Genomic DNA, 22,236 nt, shown 5'->3' with positions numbered 1-22,236 from the left:
TTTTCCCAGTGGATAGTCTTTCCTGCTTTATAGAATATTAGTTGACCAGAGTTGAGAGCCCACTTCTGGGTTATTTGTTCTGTTCCATTGATCTATGTGTCTCTTGTTTTTGTTTTTGTTTTGTTTTGTTTTGTTTTGGCAGTACACACTGTCTTGATGATCAGGGCTTTGTAGTACAACTTGAAATCCAGCCTGGTGATGCCCCAAGCTCTGGTTTTATTTTTTCAATATTCCCCTGGCCATTCGGGGTCTTTTCTGATTCCACACAAATCTTAAGATGATTTGTTCCAACTCTCTGAAGAAAGTCCATGGTACTTTGACAGGGATTGCATTGAACGTGTATATTGCCCAGGGGAGCATAGACATTTTCAGAATATTAATTCTTCCAATCCATGAGCATGGAATATTTCCCATCTCTTTGTGTCTTCTTCAATTTGTTTCAGAAGTGTTCTGTAGTTTTTAGGGTATAGAACTCTTTGGTTAGGATTATTCCTCAGCATCTTATGCTTTTGAGTCTAATTATAAATAGGATTAACTCTTTAATTTCTCTTTCTTCAATCTCATTGTTAGTGTATAGAAATGCCACTGATTTCTGGGCATTGGTTTTGTATCCTGCCACAGTGCTGCATGGCTTTATGAGTTCTATCATGGGGTGGAGTCTTTTTTGGTTTTCTATGTACAGTATCATGTCATCTGGGAGGAGGGAGAGTTTGACTTCTTTGCCAATTGGAATTCTTTTATTTCTTTTTGTTGTCTGGTTGGTGAGGCTAGGACTTCTAGTACTATGTCGAATAGCAGTGGTGAGAGTGGACATCCCTTTCATGTTCCTGTTCTTAGGGGAAAGGCTCTTTGTTTTTCCCCATTGAGGATGATATTTGCTGTGGGCTTTTCATAGATGGATTTTAAGATTCTGAGGAATGTTCCCTCTATCCCTACACTCTCAAGAGTTTTGATCAGGAATGGATGCTGATTTTGTCAAATGCTTTCTCTGCATCTATTGAGAGGATCATATGGTTCTTGTGTTTTCTCATGCTGATATGATCTATCACATTGATTGTTTCATGAGTGTTGAACCAACCTTGCATCTCTGGGATAAATCCCTCTTGGTCATGATGAATAATATACTCAATGTATTTTTGGTTCCTATTGGCTAGTGTCTTATTGAGAATTTTTGTATCTGTGTTCATCAGGATATTGGTCTATAATTCTCCTTTTTCTTGCGGTCTTTGGTTTTGGAATTAAGGTGATGCTGGCCTCATAGAACGAGTTTGGAAGTATTCTGTCTCTATCTTTCCAAACAGCTTTAGTAGAATAGGTATGGTTTCTTCTTTAATGTTTGATAGAATTCCCCTGGGAAGCCATCTGGCCTTGGACTTTTGTGTCTTGGGAGGTTTTTGATGACTGCTTCAATTTCCTCCCTGGTTTTTGGCCTGTTCAGGTTTTCTATTTCTTCCTGTTCCACTTTTGGTAGTTTGTGGTTTTCCAGAAATGCATCCATTTCTTCTAGATTGCCTACTTTATTGGTATATAACTGCTCATAATACATTTCTAAAGTCATTTGTATTTCCTTGGTATTGGTGGTGATCACTCCTTCTCATTCGTTATTTTATTGAGTCTTTTCTCTTTTGTTTTTATAAGGCTGGCTAATGGTTTATCTATCTTATTAATTCTTTCAAAGAACCAACTCCTGGTTTTGTTGATCTGTTCTACAGTTCCTCTGGAATCCATTTCATTGATTTCTGTTCAAATCTTTATTAACTCTCTTTGCTTGGTGTAGGTTTTGTTTGCTGTTCTTTCTTCAGTTCTTTTTTTTTTAAAGATTTTATTTATTGGGACCCCTGGGTGGCTCAGTGGTTTGGCGCCTGCCTTTGGCCCAGGGTGCGATCCTGGAGTCCCGGGATCGAATCCCACATCGGGCTCCCTGCATGGAGCCTGCTTCTCCCTCTGCCTGTGTCTCTGCCTCTCTTTCTGTGTCTATCATAAATAAATAAATCTTTAAAAAAAGATTTTATTTATTTATTCATGTTTGTTTTTTTTTTAATTTTTTTTAAATTTTTATTTATTTGTGATAGTCACAGAGAGAGAGAGAGAGAATGAGGCAGAGACACAGGCAGAGGGAAAAGCAGGCTCCATGCACCGGAAGCCCGACGTGGGATTCGATCCCGGGTCTCCAGGATCGCGCCCTGGGCCAAAGGCAGGCACCAAACCGCTGCGCCACCCAGGGATCCCTCTCCAGTTCTTTTAGGTGCAAGATTAGCTTGTGTATTTGAGTTTTTTCCAATTTTTTGACGGATGCTTGTATTGCGATATATTTCCCTCTTAGGACTGCTTTTGCTGTATCCCAAAGATTTTGAACAGTTGTATTTTCATTGTCATTAGTTTCCATGAATTTTTTAAATTCTTCTCTAATTTCCTGGTTGAACCTTTCATCTTTTAGCAGGATGCTCTTTAACCATGTTTTTGAGTTTCTTTAAAATTTCTTCTTGTGATTGAGTTCAAGGCTCAAAGCATTTTGGTCTGAAAATATGCAGGGGACAATCCCAATCTTTTGGTATCAGTGAGACCTGATTTGTGACCCAGTATGTGGTCTATTCTGGAGAAAGTTCCATGTGCACTCGAGAAGAATGTGTATTCAGTTGCATTCAGATGCAAAGTTCTGTATATATCTCTGAAATCCATCTGGTCCAGTATATCCTTGAAAGCTCTTGTTTCCTTGTAGATGTTGTGCTTGGAATATCTGTCATTTGCTGAAAATGCCGTGTTGAAGTCTCCTACTATACATGTATTATTATCTACGTTTCTTTACTTTGGTTATTATTCGATTGATATACTTGGCAGCTCCCGCATTTGGGGCATAAATATTCATGATTGTTAGGTCCACTTGTTGGACAGATCCTTTAAGTATGATACAGTGTCCCTCTTCATGTCTTACTAGTCTTTGGGATATACTTTAATTTATCTGATATGAGGATTGCTACCCAAGCTTTCTCTTGAGGGCCATTTGAATTGTAAATGGTTCTCCAACCTTTCATTTTCAGGCTGGCGGTGTCCTTAGGTCTAAAATGCGTCTCTTGTAGACAGCAAATAGATGGGTCTTGCTTTTTTATGCACTCTGAAACCCTGCATCTTTTGATGGGATCATTTAGCACATTCACATTCAGAGTTACTATTGAAAGATATGAATTTAGTGTCATCATGATACCTATTCAGTCCCTGTTTTTGTGGATTATTTCTTTGGGCTTCCTATTTCTTTTACAGAGTCCCCCTTAATATTTCTTGCAGAGCTAGTTTGGTGGTCACATATTCTTTCCGTTCCTGCCTATCTTGAAAGCTCTTTATGTCTCCTTCTATTCTGAATGAGAGCCTTTCTGGATAAAGTATTCTTGGCTGCAGGTTCTTCTCACTTAGGACCCTGAATATATCCTGCCAGCTCTTTCTGGCCTGCCAGGTCGTTGTGGAGAGGTCTGCTGTTAATCTAACATTTCTCCCCATTGAAGTTAGGGATCAATTGTCTCTTCCTGCTTTAAAGATTTTATCTTTGGAATTTGCAAGTTTCACTATTAAATGTTGACCTGTTGAACGGTTTTTATTGATTCGGGGGGGAATCTCTCTATCCTCTGGATCTGAATGCCTGTTTTCCTCCACCAGTTAGGGAAGTTATCACCTATGATTTGTTCATATATGCTTTCTGGCCCTCTGGCCCTCTTGGCGCTCTCTGGAACCCCAATTATACCTAGATTTTTCCTTCTGAGGCTATCATTTATTTCCCTTAATCTTCCCTCACGGTGTTTTAATTTTTTTTCTCTTTTTTCCTCAGCTTCCTTCCTTGCCATCAACTTGTCTTCTGTGTCACTCACTGGTTCTTCTACCTCATTAACCCTCATTGTTAGGACCTCCAGTTTGGATTGCATCTCACTTAATTGATTTTTAAGTTTGGCCTGATTTATCTAAATTCTGCAGTCATGAAGTCTTTTGAATCCTTTATGATTTTTTTCCAGAGCTACAAGTAGCTTTATAATTGTGCTTCTGATTTGGGTTTCTGACATCGAGTTGTAATCCAAATTCTGTAACTCTGTGGGAGAGAGGACTGTTTCTGATTCTTTCTTTTGTGGAGAGTTCTTCTTTCTAGTCATTTTGCTCAGTGCAGATTGGCTGTATAAGCAGACTGAGTCAAGAACATCAATCATGGCCTAAGTAAATTTCACCCTAGATGATTCTGATGAGGTCAGAGACCAGAAATTGAAAACAAAGAATGTTATAAAACAAAAGGATCTCTAAAGTGAAAAACATATTTTAAAACAAGGTGTTATAAAATAAAAGGCCAAGAATCCCAAAGAAGAAGAGAAAGAAAAAGGGAAAAGAAAAGAAAAAGGGGGTGCTGGGAGATGGTGGTGGTGAGGAAGTTGTAGTGGAGGGAGAATGTAGTCTACCTGAGGGGTTCTAGAGGGTGATCCCCTTGTTTCTGAGTATATTAAGTTCTGTACGTTAGAAGATGTTAGAAGATGCTCTGTCCCGAGTTTATATAAACCAGAAATACTTATAGAAGGCCCCAACATTGACCACCAAAACATAAATGAGATAAAAGAATGGGGCAGAATGGGAATGATGAATTTCACAGAATGAACAAGCACCATATACCAGTTGGTTCTGGGTGCATGCGGTTATGTTTTAGAAGGTATTAACTTCCACCATTGTATAACAAAACGAGGCAGAGAAAACAAAAAAAAACCCCATATCTTGTATATCTCCCAAAATTACGTTGAGTATGGTGAAGGGAATCTAGAAGTGGAAAATATATCTAGGACCTGTAATTGTAGAAATATGAAAGTCACAAAGGAAGAATCTTAAAAATGAAGAGGTGGTAAAATATCGTAGTTAAGGTGGGAAAAGGGAAAAAAAAGTTGGAAATTTACAGTGTGATATAAAAACGAGTTTTACTGGAAAAAGGAAGAAAAGGAAAAAAATAGGAGGGGTACCCTCTGGTTCTATATATTGTAAATCTCTCGACTTCCTCTGGAGCTTTCTAGTGCTGCTTGGTCAAGAACTTGCTCTTCCCCTGTTCTTCCAGCTGGTCTTCTGGGGGAGGGGCCTGCTGTGCTGATTCTCAGGCGTGTGCAGTTGGGGGAGATGCTCCACCCCCTTCCTGGTGCTGGGCCCAGTGGGAGCTGTTTACCCCCTGAGGTGTCTGTCCCCTGGTGTCCCCGCTCCTCCCAGGCACACAGTGAAACAAGGGGGAACAACAACAATGGCAGTGGCCAGGTCTCCAGCTTTGGAGTCAGCTCCCGGCAGTAACTACCACAGTCTCTCAGTCTGTACCTGCTTAGATGCTCCCAGGCCATTGCAGGTGTGGTGATCTGCACAGCTTGGGGGTGCCCAGCGCAGGAGAGTCCTTGCTGTCCTGTGCCCTCCCCGCCTCCACCTTTCCCGGGGGAGTGCAGGATCGTGGGCTGTGTCCACAGGGTGCGCTGGAATCCCAGGCCTGTGCTGCTGGAATCGTGCTTCGGAGGCACAGCTCCTGAAGGCAGCAGGGCACAGCCCCCTCCACCCGGAGTCCCAGCCTGACTGACCGGCTCCTCCCGAGGTCCCGCTGGGTGTGCACTCCAGCCCTTTACCGAGTTTGGCCCACAGTCTGTGGTGCTCTCTCCCCCGGGGTGCACTTCCTGTATTAGTGACTCTGGGAAACCGAAGGCTCCACTGCCCCTCCTGCTATTCGGCTTCATTTCCCTGCTAAGCACCTTTCCGTCCTGGAAGAATCCGGTGGGGAGTTTCTAAAGTTCCTGCTTCTCTGGGACTAGGCTTTCCTGTCCGGAGGCTTTGGCCGCTGGGCTTTAGCCTGGCTCCTCACGAGGCCCCTGCCCCACTTGACTTTTTAAAAAAATTTTTCCACCCTCCTACCTTGTTAGAAGCAAAAACCCTTCTCTCTGTAGTGTTCCAGCTGTTCTCTCTTTAAATCTCAGGTCGAACTTGTAGGTTTTCAGGATGGTTTGAAAGTAATCTAGGTAAGTTGGTGGGGCCAGGTGAGTTGAGGACCTCTATTCCTCCGCCATCTTCTCAGCTTCCCGAGTTTTTTTTTTAATCATGAAATGATGTTAAAATTTGTCAAATGCTTTTTCTGTATCTATTGAAAGCATCATATGATTTTTATCCTTCATTTTGTAAATATGGTGTATCACATTTATTGATTTATATATGTCAAACCATCCTTGTATCCTGAGTATGAATCCCACTTGGCCATGATGAATGATCTTTTTAATATGCTGTTGAACTTGGTTTCCTTTATTTTGTTAAGGATTTTACATCTATGTTCACCAAGGATATTGGTCTGTAGTTTTCTTTTCTTGTAATGGCTTTGTCTGGCTTTGTTATCATGATAATGCCATCCTTGTAAAATGAGTTGTGAAATGTACTGTCTTCTCCCGATACATATAAATTTTCCAGTTTTCATCCTGTTATTGATTTCTAGTTTCATGAAGTTATGATCAAAAATTATCCTTAATATGATTTCAATTTTCTTAAATTTAGTATTTGTTTTTTTGTCAAGTAGATAGTCTAGTCTAGATAATGTTCTGTGTGTGAAGAGGAAAAAATGTATTATTCTGTTGCTAGTAGAATGTTTTGTATATATTTTTTGGTCCATTTGGTTTATAGTGTTATTCAAATTTGCTTTTTCCTTATTAATTTTCTGTCTGGATGATCTATGCATTGATAAAAATGGAGTGCTGAGGTCCCCTATTACTGTATTCCTGTCCATTTCTCACCTTGGTTCTGCCAATCTTTGTATGTTTAGATGCTCCAGTGTTGGGTACATATATATTTACAATTTTATACCCTTCTGATGAATTTAACCCTGTATCATTATATAATTATCTTCTTTGTCTCCTGTTACAGTTTTTGACTTAAAGTCTCTTTTGTCTGCTATAGTATAGCACCCTTAATTGCTTTTGATTTTCATTTGCATGGAATATCTTTTAGTATTCCTTTGCTTTCAGCCTATGTGTATCCATAAATCTGAAGTGATTGTCTTACATGCAGCATGTAGTTGTGTTTTGTTTTAAAATCCATTCATCCACTCGATCCAGCCTGTTGGTTGGAGAATTTAATCTATTCACATTTAAATAACTGATAGGTAAGGATGTACTATACCATTTTGTTAATTGTTTCCTGGCTGTTTTGTAGTTTCTTTGTTTCTTTTTCTCCTTGCTATTTTCCTTTGTGATTTGATGTTTTGTATAGTGGTGTGCTTTTATTTCTTTATCTTTTGTGTATCTGCTTGAATTTATTTTTATATTTTTGAAGATTTTATTTATTTGTTTGACACAGAAAGAGAGTGCATGCATAAGCAGGGGCAACAGCAGAGGGAGAGGGAGAACAGGCTCCTTGCTGAGCAGGAAGCCCAGTGAAGGCTCAATCCCAAAACCCTGGGATAATGGCCTGAGCTGAAGGCAGACACTAAACCAACTGAGCCACCCAGGTGTCCCTTGAGTTCATTTTTTAATTCGTGGTTACCATTGACCTTTCATTAAACACATTTGTATTATTCTATCTGAAGCTAGTTAGAAGGCAACTTTGGATACATACAAAAATGTCACCCTATCTCTTCCCCTCGGTATTTTATGGTTTTGATTTCACAATTTACACCTTTTCATAGTATATTCATTAATAATTATTTTAGCTATGGTTATTTTATATTTTATGGCTATTTTAATGATTTGTCTTTTAACCTTTATATTAGAGTTAAAAGTGATTTACTCACTACCTTTACAGTATTGTAGTATTTTTAAATGGTTATATAGTAACCATTACCTGTGATTTTTATTTACTTTCATATGTGTCCATATTACTAATCAGAATATTTCCATTTTAGCTTGAAGAACTCCCTTCAACACTTTTTTGGTAAGACAGTTCTCCTGGTGATGGACTCTGTCAGGTTTTGCTCGATGGGAAAGTATCTCTCCTTCATTTCTAAAGGATGGCTTTGCTAAGTAAAGCAATCTTGGTCCATCATTTTTTCTTTTTCTACCAGGAGTTTAAATATATCATCCTACAAAGTCTTTATATACAAGGTTTCTGCTGAGACATCCACTGATAGCTTTATAGGGGTTCCCATGAAAAGAACTAACTTATTTTCTCTTGCTGCTTTCAGAATTCTTTGTCTTTGATTTTTAAAGATATGTATGTATTTGATAGGCAGAGAATACAAGCAGGGGGAGCAGGAGGCAGAAGGAGAGCAAGATGTGGGGCTCAATCTCAGGACCCTGGGATCATGACCCAAGGTGAAGGCAGATGCTTAACAAACTGAGCCACCTAGGCAACCTGTCTTTGATTTTTTAAAGTTTGATTATAACGTGTCTTGGTGGGGGCACCTGGGTGGCTTAGTCAGTTAAGCATCCAAGTCTTGATTTCAGCTTAGGTCATGAGCTCAGGGTTGTGAGATGAACCCCATGTTGGGCTCTGTGCTGGGCATGGATCCTGCTTATGATTCTCTCTCTCCCTCTACCCCTCTCTCCCTAACTTGTGTATGCTCTGTCTCCTCTCTAAAAAAAATAATGTGTCTTGGTGAATTCTTCTTTTGGTTTAACCTATTTGGGGACTTTTGGCCTTCATATATCTGAATGTCCATATGTCTCATCAAATTTGGGAAGTTTTCAACCATTATTTCTTATTTAAAGCTTTCTTCCCCTTTCTTCTTCTTTTATTCCCATAATGCATATATTCTTATGCCTGATAGTGTCTTACAGGTTCCATGAGCTGTCTTTACTATTTCATTTGTTTTTCTTTCTGTTCCCTTAACTGGGTAATTTCAAAGGACCTGTCTTTGTGTTGGTAGATTCTTTCTTCTGCTTGATTAAGAATGCTGTCAATATTGTCTCTACTGTTTTTCATTTCCTTGTGTTCTTTAGCTCCAGAATTTGGTTCTTTTTTATGGTTTATTTTTGTTTAACTTCTTGTTTTGTTTATATATTGTACTCTTGATTTTGTTAAGCTATTTATCTGTGTTCTCTTACTGTTTGCTGAGCTTCCTTAAAACAATTATTTTGAGGTAGTTTTTTTTAATAGATATCTATTTCTTTGCAGGTAGTTATTGGAATATTGTTCCTTGAATGGTCATTTTTCCTTGAGCTTTTATGTGCATATTTGATGGAGCTGTCATCTTTTCCAGACTATATGGACTGGTTTCAGTGAAGAAAGACCATCACCTGTAGATTGGTGCAAGGGTGCTTGATGGGTGGGATGAGGCAGTTTTAGCTCCAGAGTAGATGCAGTAGCATGGTCCCTGTGCACCTCTGTTACCTGTCATCAGAATCAACATACACTAAAGGGGTCTTTGGTGGTCAAGCCCACAGGTGTCTGCAGTGGCAGTGAGGGCTGTTGGGGTCTTCAGTGGTGAAGGCGCTTGGGGCCTCCTGGTCTCTTTTCCTCCCATGGTGGAAGTCATGGCTGAGAGGATCTTTCCAGGCCCTGGATTCAGCTTGTGAGCACACTTACAATGGCTATGTCAATGATGTTTTATGCATGGGTGCCCATGGAGTAGCAATGGAGCCAGAATCTGGGGTGGAGGCATGCATGAAGCCCCTAGGGTTGCTCTGGGGTCTGGGGTAGTGGTGATATTAGTGCTTGGGGTACAAGCACCCCTACTGTAGTGTTGGTAATGGTGTGTGAGGTAAGGTCCTTGCAGAACAGCCATGGAGCTGGGGACCAGAGTATAGGCTTGCACAAAGCTACAGGGGCTCTGAGATCTGAGGCACAGGTACTCCTGCTGTTGAAATGACCCCATCACCCTTTGTGAAAGAACTCACAGAGCAGTTACAAAGCAGGGGTCCAGGGAGTAGCTTGTGAGATGCATGGATGAGCCTGCTATGGCAGTAGCTTGGGTGTCCTAAGTTTCAGCACTTGTGGAGCAGCTGTGGACCTGAGTTCTAGAGGGCTGGTGTACCCGCTGCAGCAGTGCTTCAATTCCTATGAGTACTTGAGGAGTGGCCATGGAACCAGGGTCCAGAGTACAGGTATGTATGAAATGATAGTGTCTCAGAGTCTAGGATATGGGATACCCTGCAGTGTCGGTGGCTCTGGTTTTGGAGGTGCTGGTGCATGAAGAATGGCCATTGAGTCAGGGTCTGGAGCATGAGTGTGCATTCAGTGGTTGTGAAGCTGGGGTCTGCTGTGCAGGTGTACATGAAGTGGCCAGGGCTCTAGTATCTAGGGCAAGCACAGGTTTGGCAGGGAGGGGGATGGCAGACCTGGTACTGGTGTGGCACAACAGTGGCTGTTTCATATGAAGTTCTCAGCAGTGTCTCACTCTATAGGGAGTCTGTGGTGGTGATAGCTGTTGGTTACTTCAGTTGCAAAAGCTGCCAGTATCATCTGCAGAGCAGGCTGCTGGGGTTGGTCCCACACAACAAACATTATGGAGTGCTCTGCTATAAAAGAAGTGGGAATTTGTGGCTGCCTTGGGAGTTGTTGAAGTCCTCAGAGGCAAAAACTGCAAGGTTCCTCCTTTGAGCAGGACACTGGGAACTTTATTGTTACCTGCCACATGGCTGATACTGATAACCTTTGCCCATTTTCTTTGTTCTTAGTCTTTTCCAGATGTCTCAGCCATGCTGCTTTCCCCAGTAATCCTTCTGTGAGATTATTCTCCTTTTTTTATTTTATTGTGTTGTTGTATGTTCTTAATTAGACTCTTGAGCTCTACCAGTGCTATTTTCATTCAAACATACTGTTTGTTTGTTTGTTTGTTTGTTTTTGTGGTAAGAAAAAGGCTGTCTTTTCTACTTTGCCATACTTCTGACATCACTAATATGGTCTTTTTTTCTTTGTATCTTGTAATATTTTTTGGCTTAAAGCCCTTTTTCATGTGATATTGTATACCTACCCTTGGTCTTTTAAAATTACTATTTGCTTGGAATAACTTTTTCCATCCTTTCACTTTCAGTCTATTTACTTTTTGTTATAAAGTGAGTTGCTTATAGATAGCATAAAAAATATATGATAAAGGGGCTTTCAGGGAAGATGGCAGAGTGGGAGGACCCTAGGCTCACTTCTTCCTGCAGATAAACTAGATAACACTCACATCAGTGTAATAACCTGGAAAATGACCTGAAGACTGGCAGAATAAACTCCACAACTAAATGCAGAAAAGAGGCCATGTTAAAGAGGGTAGGAAGGGTGGAGACACAGTCAGGAACTAAAGGGGCTCCTGAGACTGTCTGCGGGAGAGAAGGAAGGCTTAAGCATGAAAAGGGGAGTGAAACAAACCCCACACTAGGAAGTTTGCACAGAGAATACAAAACCCCATATCATTTGCCTTTAAAAACCAGAGGGGCCAAATTTCATGAACTTTTATAACTTCAGGACTTAAAACCTGAAATTTTTAAAAATTAGCAGGTTCAGCTCTGGAAGAGCTGGTGGACAAGAAGAAACTGAGTACCTACCCTTAAAGAAACAGCGCAATAAACAGCCTGAGAAGATACAGTATAGAAGCAGCAGTTTGAAAGGTGCCTGGGGCATATGGGAGTGAGTTATTTATTAATCTCAGGCATGTCCTGGAGGGACAGAACTAACAAACAACTCCAGAAACAAAGGAGCTAGATGCCATTTCTCTCCCCAGCCCTAGAGTTGGACTTGCTATGTAAATTGCTAGCAGTGCCACTTAAATCCTCCATGCATTGCTTCTGCCAGTTCACTGCTCCAGATACCCCATCTCAGTCTGTCACTGCAGGGCCCCTCCCACAGAGGACCACAGGCACACAAAATTTGCTGTCAACACAGTGACACCAACCAATACCTCCTTCCCCCATGGTGCTCCAGTAGATGTGCACTCTTCAATATGCTTTTGGCCAAAGCCCATACAGGATGATGCCACAGGTCTGGTAGTGTGCAAGCAGCTCCTATAATGGCTAGCAGCACACCAAAGTGTGTGCCTTAGGAGAGAGGGAAAGATAACCACAAACACCACTCGGACTAAGGTCCCAGCAGACGGCTAGAAGCAGACTATTGGTCTGACTTCAGGCTTTGCCCACCAGTGAAGGCTTCTCAGGGACAACATGGGGAAAGCACCCAGAAGTTACATGCTATTGCATCTCTGGCAAATGCCTGTTCTGACTTAACTTAAGCTCAAGGCATCCTCATATTGCCCTACACCACAGGGAGAAAGAGCTACTGACAAAAGGCAAAGAACCAATAGGGATGACAGGACTGAGGGGAAAGGTAGCTTAGTCACAGTGGCAGAGTGTGTGAATTACACATAGGAGACATCCCTGAAGTGCCAGGTTCTGAACAGGGGATAGTGCACAGTAGGGCACTACAGGACTCTTCTCCATAAGGCTATTACTTTCAAGTGCAGGGGACAGATCTGTCTTTCCTAACACAGAGAAACAGATACAGAGAGTAAGGCAAATGAGGATACAGAGGAGTATGTCCCAAATAAAATAACAGAATTACAGTAAGAGACCAAAGTGAAACACAGATAAGTAATTTGCCTGATAGTTTAAAGAAATGATTATACGCATTGGGCTTGAGAAGAGTGGAAGACATCAGTGAGACCCTTATGAAAGATACAGAACACACATAAAAGAACCAGAGATGAAGAATACAATACATGAAATTTAAAATATATTAGATGAAATATATAGTAGACTGGATGAGGCAGAAGAATGAGTCAGTGATCTGGAGGAGAGAGTAATATAAAGTAATCAAGCTGAAGTAGGCGAGAGGAAAAAATGTGCAAAACAAGAATAGACTTAAGGAGCTCAGTGGTGCTATAAAGTATAATAACATTTGACCCCATATGGATCCCAGAAGAAGAGAGAAAAGGGGCAGAAAATTTATTTGAGGCAAAATTTATTGAGGTGCTTTTGAGGCAGTAATAGCCTAAAATTTCCTGAATTTGAGGAAGAAAACAGAAATCCAGATTCAGCAGGTAGAGAGATCCCACAATAAAATCAACCCAAGGAGGTTCACATCAAGATACATAGTAATAACTAAGATGGCAAAAAAAGTAGTGAGAAAGAGAATTTTAAAAGCTACAAGAGAACAGAAGACAGTTACATAAAAGGGAACCTTCATAAGGCTATCAGCTGATTTTTCAACAGAAACCTGCAGGCAAGAAGAGAGTGGCATGATACATTCAAAGTGCTGAATGGGAAAATTTTGCAGCCAAGAATACTCTATTCAGCAAGGCTATCATTCAGAATATAAACAGATAGCGTTTGCTCAAACAAAAGTTCAAAGAATTCATAAAGACTAAATCAGTCCTGCAAGAAATTTTAAAGGTGAGTCTTTGAGTGGAAAGGAAAGACCACAAGCAAAAGTAAGGAAAGTAGGAAGCACAAAAGTAGTAAAAGTAAGTATATGTGTAAAAATCAGTAAAGGGACTCCCAAAATAAAAGAATGTAAAGTGTGACACCATATACTTAAAAAGTGAGGAGGAGAGAAGTCAAGAATGGGTTCAAATTTAACCAACCATCAAATTAGTATAGACCACCATATACAGAAGATCCTATATACAATCCAAATAGTAACCAAAAATTTAAAAAACAGTAATAGATATGCAAAAGATAGAGAGAAAGGAATCAAGGTTTATCACTAAAGAAAGCCAACTAATCATGAGAGAAGAGAGCAAGGTAAGAAAGGGATACAGAAAAAACTACAAAAATTATAAAACAAGTAACAGAATGGTTATAATAAATACATACCTATCAATAATTACTTTAAATGTAAATGGACTAAATGATCCAATCAAAAGACATAGGGTGACAAAATGGATTAAAAAAGACCTATCTAAAAAAAAAACCTATCTATATGCTGCCTACAAGAGACTCATCTCAGACTTAAAGACACATGCAGATACAAATTGAGGGGATGGATAAGCATTTATCAGGCAAATAGATGTGAAAAGAAAGCCAGGATAGCAATACTTATATCAGAAAAAAAGACTTTAAAATAAGGACTGTAACAAGAGACAAAGAAGAATACTATATAATAATCAAGGGGAGAATCCAATAAGATATAACAATTGTAAATATTTATACACCCAACAAGGGAGCATTCAATACTTAAAGTAGCCGATAATAAACATAAAGGAAGTAATAGATAGTAATCGTAGGGGATTTTCACACCCCACTGATATTGATCACAGATCATCCAAACAGAAAATCAACATGAAAACAGTGTCTTTGAATGACACACTAGACCAGAGAGATTCAACAGATATGTTCAGAGCAATCCATCCTAAAACAGCAAAATACACATTCTTTCCAAGTGCACATTGAACATTCTCCGGAACAGATTACATATTAGGCCACAAAACAAGTATCAACAAATTCAAAAAGATCAAAGTTACACTGCTCATCTTTTCTGACAATAATGCTATGAAACCCAAAGTCAACAAGAAAAAAAATCTGGAAAGACCAAGAAGCAAGAAAAATCTCAAGGGACCAAACTTTCCATCTAAAGGAACTAGAAAAAGAGGAACAAACAAAACAAAACAACAAAAAAAAGAAAGTTAAAAATAGAACTATCCTACAATCCAGCAATTATACTGCTAGATATTTATCCACAGCATACAAAAGTACTGATTTGAAGAGGTACATGCACCCCAGTGTTTATAGCAGTAGTGTCTCCAGTAGTCAAAATATGGAAAAAGCCCAGATATCCACTGACAGATGAATGGATAAAGACGATGTGGTATATATATGACTATTACTCAGCCTACAAAAAGAATGAAATCTTACCATTTGCAATGATGTGGATGGAACTAGAGGGTACTATGCTAAACAAAATCAGTCAGAGAAAGACAAATACAATATGATTTCACTCATATGTGTAATTCAAGAAACAAAACTGCTGAACACAGGGGAAGGGAGAAGAAATTAAAAGAAGATAAAAATAGAGAAGGAGAGAAACCATAAGAGATTCTTAACTATAGGAAACAAACTGAGGGTTGCTAGGGGGGAGGTGGGTGGGCAGATGGTGTAAACTGGGTACTTGGTATTAAGAAGGGAGCTTGATGGGATGAGCACTGGGTGATATGTGCTACTGGGTGATGAATCACTAAATTGTACTCCTGAAAATAATAATACAGTATCTGTTAACTAAATTGAATTGAAGTAAAATTTTTAAAAAATAATTATATCACTAATTGAAATAGTGGTTTCTTAGTCTTCAAGTATGTATGGCCAGTGAATTTGCAATAGAGCATCCTACACTTAATTTACATTTATCATTAAGAGTCCTTTTTAAAGATTACCCTAATCTCTCCTGTAAATGAAAGTTATTTGCTTTTTTGCATTTCTGCTTTCCTGTTTTTTAGCCTTTAAGAAGCAACCAGTATTCTTACCTTCTGATTTGGCTGTTGTGGGAGTGTAAATATGGACTTCCAGTAGGTCCAGGTAAAGAACACAAAGATGGCATGGTAGAATATGAGGTAGATAACTGAAATTTAAGAGAAAAAATTCATTGTTTATACTATCACTTTTGTTTATATCTAGGGGTTCAGAAAGACATAACACTAAACAACAAATTTTGGTTTTGTTTTCCTATTACCAAGTATTTTCTAGTATTATTATAAAATGTTAATTCTTACCTTTTTTCCCATGCAGTGATAGAAAAAGTTACAGTGCCAAATTTTCAGTGAGACCTTCTGGAAGTTGCATGTTTTTAAAGTTGCCATGTGATTATAAAAATAAAGGGTAATTTTTTTTTAAAGCAATGTGAGGGAAGCTCCCATAGCCACTTATTATCTCTGCCATTTTAGTTGCTAAAAGATGATAATGATAATATTTGCACAACGCTATAGAGTTTACAACGTGATTTCATGATATTATATCTTTTTATTGTTTCAATAACTTTGTGAAATAGGTAATAGGATAGGGAAAGTTGGTTAACCATCAGGAGAAGTTGACTATCCAAAGTGATACACCTACTATCTAATGTAATCTGGTCTTAAACACAGTATTACTGTCTATAAACTGCAAGATCTTTTCAGTAGCCTCAAAGACTACATATTTATTTTTTGTGAGCAGTCTGGACTCATATTTATTGAAGCCAGTAATGAGAGACATCTTTTCCAGCACTAGAAAGCAAGGTTCCACATGACTGCATAACTGCATCTGGTTAGAGCCTCATTCCTGGACTAAGACTGGTGGAGGAATAATCTGCAGTCCTAATTTTACATTAAAAATACCAATAAACTTAGTATAAAGATGACAATGAACTTTCACTTGCAGCATCAACATGGTTAAGGTCATTCATTATGTACAGACCAGACACTTTCAACTTTGTTAAACTAATAAAACATGACAGTATCTTCAGATTATATACTTTCGAATTGTGAGTTGTATCATTGCAATAGTTGTAGAAGTTGGTCCATAGCTTATCTTTTTATACTCTTTTTATAGCACTTTTGATATCAAAAACTTCACTATTCTACAGAGGCCATTATAAGACTGATGGTCATTTCACTATTTCATTGTAAGTCCTTGCATGGCAAGGTGTTATTACCTCAATCCATTAGAAAGACCCAAGGGAATAACTCAAGGACAAGTTAATAGGGCTGAGCACCTTATACATATAGGGCTGAATTGAAAAACCTGTACTCTCTTGGTCCAATGTTCCTAATCTTATGGTGCAAGTCCTTTTTTATGTGCCTAATTTGTGTAATTATGAAATCTCATTTTTAAATTCAAGAAATTTAAAGTAAAAAGTAAAACCTACCACACATATACATCGAGCCTCCCACCTCCTCCTCCTAAAGGCATTAATACCTGTTTGCTGTTTGGTATATATCATCCCAGACCTTCTGATTTTTATCTTTTTATATAAATATATGAACATAATACAAATATGGAATTTTTGTCATATTTAAAATTTTTTTCATTGCATTTCTTTTGAAAGATAATACATTCACAACATTCGAAATTTGAAGGCATAAAATAGCATACAGTAAAAGTTTCCTTTCCATCCCTGTCCCTCAGCCACCAAGTTTCCTTCCTGGAAGCAACAAATCTCAGTTTCATGACTTTATTCTGTACACTTGTAGATTTTATACATATAAAAGCACTGAAACTGTTTTTTCACACAAACAGTAGTATTATATACACAGTTTTGTACAAATTTCTTTTCATTTTCTGTAAGTTGGAGATCATTCTATTTAGTATAACTTGCAAAGAGTAAGTTTCCTCATTCTCCTTTAAAAATAATGCATGGGGGGCAGCCCGGGTGGCTTAATGGTTTAGTGCTGCCTTCAGCCCAGGGTGTGATCCTGGAGACCTGGAATCGAGTCCCACGTCAGGCTCCCAGCATGGAGCCTGCTTCTCCCTCTGCCTGTGTTTCTGCCTCTCTCTCTCTCTCTCTCTCTCTCTCTCTCTTTCTCTCTCTCTCCCTGTCTCTCATGAATGAATAAATAAAATCTTTTAAAAAAAGCTGCATGTGTTTTCACTGCATCAATGTGGCCTAATTTAACCAAATTTCTTTTTTTTAACCAAAGTGTTTCTGATGAAAATTTTGTTTCTCCCTCTTTTCTTGCTAATACAAAGAATGCTGTAAAAAAAACTTTGTAAGTATGTCATTAGCACATGTACTAAATCTATAGGGTCAATTCCTTAAAGTGGGATTGCTAGGCCCAAACATAAGCCTTTTGGTAGATAATGTCAAATTGCCATTAAAAAAAGTTTTGTTTGTTTGTTTGTTTTTTGGTGTAGAGTAACCATAAGGTTCCATAAGGCCACTCAGGTGATATTTGGGACAGGGCCACTCAGGTAGTATTCAGGACAGGCATGCCCAAGCATTGCAGGGTAGAACCATGAGGGGAACACTCACATGAGGGGAGCATGGGGATCTTGCTCACACTGAACCTACTGACCTCCCACATGCCAGTCCGCTGCCTCCTTCCTGCTGCTGCTCTACCATGCATCCTCCCATGCATCCTCCATGCTCCATGGATGGGCACCAGAGGTTCCATATGGCCACTCACTGAATTGTGGTTCACCAAGTCCTGTGATCAGTGCTGGAGTGGTACAGATAGTAAGACTGTTGTTGGAAGGGACCCTGGACATCACCTGCTCCAACACTCCTTTCACAGGATCAAGTAAGGTACCTACAAGGGTCTGTTACACTATCATCTCCCTGGTGGTTTCAGGTCATGGCAGAATAAGGATATTGAAGTTCCATGTATATCATCCCACATATTGGAAGTCTGTTTATCTTTATAGTAAAAATTCATTTGGGGGAGAGAGAAGATCGCAGTTGAGTGGAGGACCCTAAGCTCATTTCAATTCATGAACACAACTATTAAATCATCATAAATGGCCCAGAAATAGGCAAGAAGACTGACAGAACAAACTACACAACTAAAGAGAGAGAAGAAGCCATGTCAAAGAAGGTAGGAAGTACAGATACATGGTTTAGGGTAAAAGGGATTGTGGGTACTGTGGAGGGGAGAGAAATGTGGTCATGGAGAAGGGAGAGAGGGAGGGATGGATGGAGGGGGGGAGAGAGTGAGAGAGAGAGAGAAGAGAGAGAGAAAAGCACATGAGGGATGCACATGGAGAAGGTTTCCCCAAAGCCATTAGCTTGGAAAATGAGAGGGGCTGAATTTTGTGAGTTCATGCAACCAGCAAGGCTTAGAGCCTGGAGCTTTAAAGGTCAGTGGGCTTGGCTAGGATAGAGCCTGAAGGACAACTGATGCTTTTTGAGAGAAGGCAGGCAAACAAACCAGGATTAGACAACATGGAAACAATGATCTGAAGAACACCTGGGATACACAAGGGGGAGATTATTTGCTCATCAGGGTTCATGGAGACTCCTCCCCAGGAACAAAGGAGCTGGATGGTGCCATTTCCCTCCTCCCCTTAGCATAAACACAAAGCCACATACAGGAAGCAGTGTAAAATCGACACTGGCTGCCTAACATTCTTACACCAAGCCCCTCACCCTTGCACTCTGGTGGGACTGCCTTTATCAGTCATGTTTGCCTTAGTCCCAACAGAGTGGGCCCCTCCCCAGAAGACCAGAACAAATTCCTGACCATACCACATGTCCTGACCAGAGAGTTCTGCAGGACTTCAGCCCTGGCAGAGATGTGTCAGGTTTCATTTCATAAGCAGACAAGAACACATCTAGTTAAAACTTGCCACATTCAGACCAGGAGCCAAACACTGCACACAGCAGGCAGAGAGTATCTACAGACTGGCTTGAAGGAAGTGCAGGCAAAATACAACAGCAGAAAACAAGCAGTACACACCAGAGACATTCCCTGAAGTGTCAGGCCCTTTGTAATACAGGAACTATTATTTATAAGGCTTTTAGGATCAGGAGACATAACTTCTTTTCTAACACAGAGAAGAAGGCAGAGACTCCAAGACAGAGGACTGTATCCTAAATGAAAGAACAATAAAAGGCCATGGCCAGAGATGTAGGTAAAACATAAGTAACATGCCTGATGGAGAACTTAAAGTAACGATCATAAGGATACTCACTGGACATGAGAAAGGAATAGAAGACGTCAGTGAGATCCTTACTACAGAGATCTCAGAGTTAAAAAAGAATCAATAAAAATGAAGAGTGCAATAAATAAGGTTGGAAACAGGCTTGATGCAATGAGCAGCAGGCTAGAAGAAATAGAGGAATGAATTAGCAGCATAGAACAAAATAATGGAAATAATGAAGTTGAACAAAGGACAGAGAAACTTATGCAAAATGAGAATAGACAGGGAATTCAGTGACTCCATCAAACATAATAACATTTACATTATAGGAGTCAAAGAAGAAGAGAGAGAAAAGGGGGGCATAAAGTGTATTTGAGAAAATAATGGCTGAAATCTTCCCAAATCTGGAGAAGAAATAGATATTCAGATTCAGGTGGCATTGAGAACTCCCATCAAAATCAATAAAAGCAGGCCAGTGTATATTTGCAAAATATAGCACTAAAGAAAAAAATCTTAAAAGCAACAAGACAAAAAAAGTCCTTAACTGATACGGAAAGACCCATAAGGCCAGCTGGAGACTTCTCAACAGAAACTTGGTAAGCCAGAAAAGAATGGGATGATATGTTCAAAGTGCCAAATGGAAAAAGTCTGCAACCAAGAATATTCTATACAGCACAGTTATCATTCAGAATAGAAGGAGAGATAAAGAGTTTCACAGACAAAGAAAAACTAAAGGAATTTTTCACACCAAATCTGCCCTGCAAGAAATATTAAAGGGGATTCTTTGAGGTCAAAGAAGAAAACAAAAGGGACAAAGACAAGAAAGGATCGAGAAATTACCAGAATCAGTGACAAAACAGCTAATAAAATGGGACTAAATACATATCTACCAATAATTACTTTATAAATGAACTAAATGCTGAATAAAAAAGACATAGGGTGTCAGAGTGGATGAAAAAACAAGACCCATCTATGTATATGTTGCAAAGAGACTCATTGTGGACCTGAAGACACCTGCAGATTGAAAGTGAGGGATGGAGAAACATTTATCATGCAACTGTATGTCAAAAGAAAGCCAGTAGAAATAGTATATCAGACAAACCAGACTTTAAAACAGACTGGAAGGGAACACCTGGGTAGCTCGGTGGTTTAATGCCTGCCTTTGGCCCAGGGTGTGATCCTGGAGTCCCGGGATCAAGTCCCACATTGAGCTTCCTGCATAGAGCCTGCTCCTGCCTCTGCCTGTGTCTCTGCCTCTCTCTCTCTTAGTCTCTCATGAATAAAAAAATTAAATCTTAAAAAAATAAAACAGACTGGAGGGATGCCTGGGTGGCTCAGCAGTTGAGCATCTGCTTTTGGCTCAGGGCGTGATCCTGGAGTCCTGGGATCAAGTCCCACATTGGGCCTGTTTCTCCCTCTGCCTATGTGTTTGCCTCTCTCTCTGAGTCTCTCATGAATAAATAAATAAATAAAATTTTTACAAAAAAATAAAACAGACTGGAAAAAGAGACAAAAAAGGGCACTATATCCCAATAAAGGGGACAATCCAACAAGATCTAACAATTGTAAATATTTATGTCCCCATATGGGAGCACCCAAATGCATAAAACAATAACAAACATAAAGGAGCTAATTGATAATAATACAAAAATAGTAGTGGATTTAACCTCCCAGTTACACCAATGGACAGATCATCTAAACAAAAAATAAAGAAGGAAACAATGGCTTAGGATGGCATACTGGACCAAATGGAATTAACAGATATATTCAGAACATTTCATCCTAAAACAGCAGAATACGCATTCTTTTCAAATGCACATGGGACATTCTACAGAATAGATCACATACTAGGTCACAAATCAGGTCTCAATAAACACAAAAATACTGAAGTCACATTATGCACCTTTTGTGACTACAACAGTAAGAAACTAGAAGTCAACCACAAGAAAAAGTGTGGAAAGACCACAAATACATGGAGGTTAAACAACATGTTGCTAAAGAATGAATAGGTCAAACAGGTTATACTATATGTTGGCAAATCGAACTCCAACAACAACAACAAAAAATACAAAAAAGAAAACCTCAAAGACTCCACAAATAAAGTATACTAATACATAATTTTAGTAAAGTAACAGGATACAAAATTATCCTACACAAATCTGTTGCATTTCCACACACCAATAATGAAGCAGCAGAGAGAGAAATTAAGGAATCATTCTCATTTACAATTGCACCAAAAACCATAAGATACCTAAGAATAAACCTAACCAAAAAGGTGTAAGACCTGTTCTTGGAAAACTATAAAATGCTGATGAAAGAAACTGAAGAGGACACAAAGAAATGGAAAGATATTCCATGCTCATGGATTGGAAAAAAAAATATTGTTCAAATATGTATACTATCCAAAACAATCTATATATTTAATGCAATCTATACCAAAATACCACAGCATTTTTCACAGAGCTTGACCAAACCATCCTAAAATTTGTATAGAACCACAAAAGACCCAGAATAGCCAAAGCAACCTTGACAAAGAAAAGCAAAGCTGGAGGCATCACAATTTGACTTCAAGTTATATTGGAAAGCTATAGTGATCAAAACAATATGATACTGACACAAAAATAGACACATAGATCAGTGAAGCAGAATAGAAAACTCATAAATGAACCCATAAATATATAGTCAATTAATCTTCAACAAAGCAGAATAGAATGTCTAATGAGGAAAAGATAGTCTCTTCAACCAATGGTGCTGGGAATACTGGAGACCATCAAGCAAAAGAATGAAAATGGACCATGTTCTTATACTACAC

The 22,236-nt window shown here is 39.2% G+C and overlaps 1 protein-coding gene across 4 annotated transcripts in view; it reads right to left on the bottom strand.

The window, feature by feature from the left end:
* The window catches only part of ZDHHC15 (zDHHC palmitoyltransferase 15), a 167,956-nt gene that overhangs the window by 79,323 nt on the left and 66,397 nt on the right, over positions 1-22,236 (bottom strand). For all 4 annotated transcript variants that reach the window (XM_077887401.1, XM_077887402.1, XM_077887403.1 and 1 more), the window contains exon 3: positions 15,338-15,432. In XM_077887401.1, coding sequence (XP_077743527.1) covers positions 15,338-15,432 — 95 coding nt within the window. The remainder of the gene's footprint in view (positions 1-15,337; positions 15,433-22,236) is intronic.

The sequence above is a fragment of the Canis aureus genome, chromosome X (genome assembly GCF_053574225.1).
Source record: "Canis aureus isolate CA01 chromosome X, VMU_Caureus_v.1.0, whole genome shotgun sequence".
In the NCBI taxonomy this organism is placed as follows: Eukaryota; Metazoa; Chordata; class Mammalia; order Carnivora; family Canidae; genus Canis; species Canis aureus.
The sequence above is the reverse complement of the archived record's forward strand: the minus strand, read 5'-3'. Positions and strand labels throughout refer to the sequence as shown.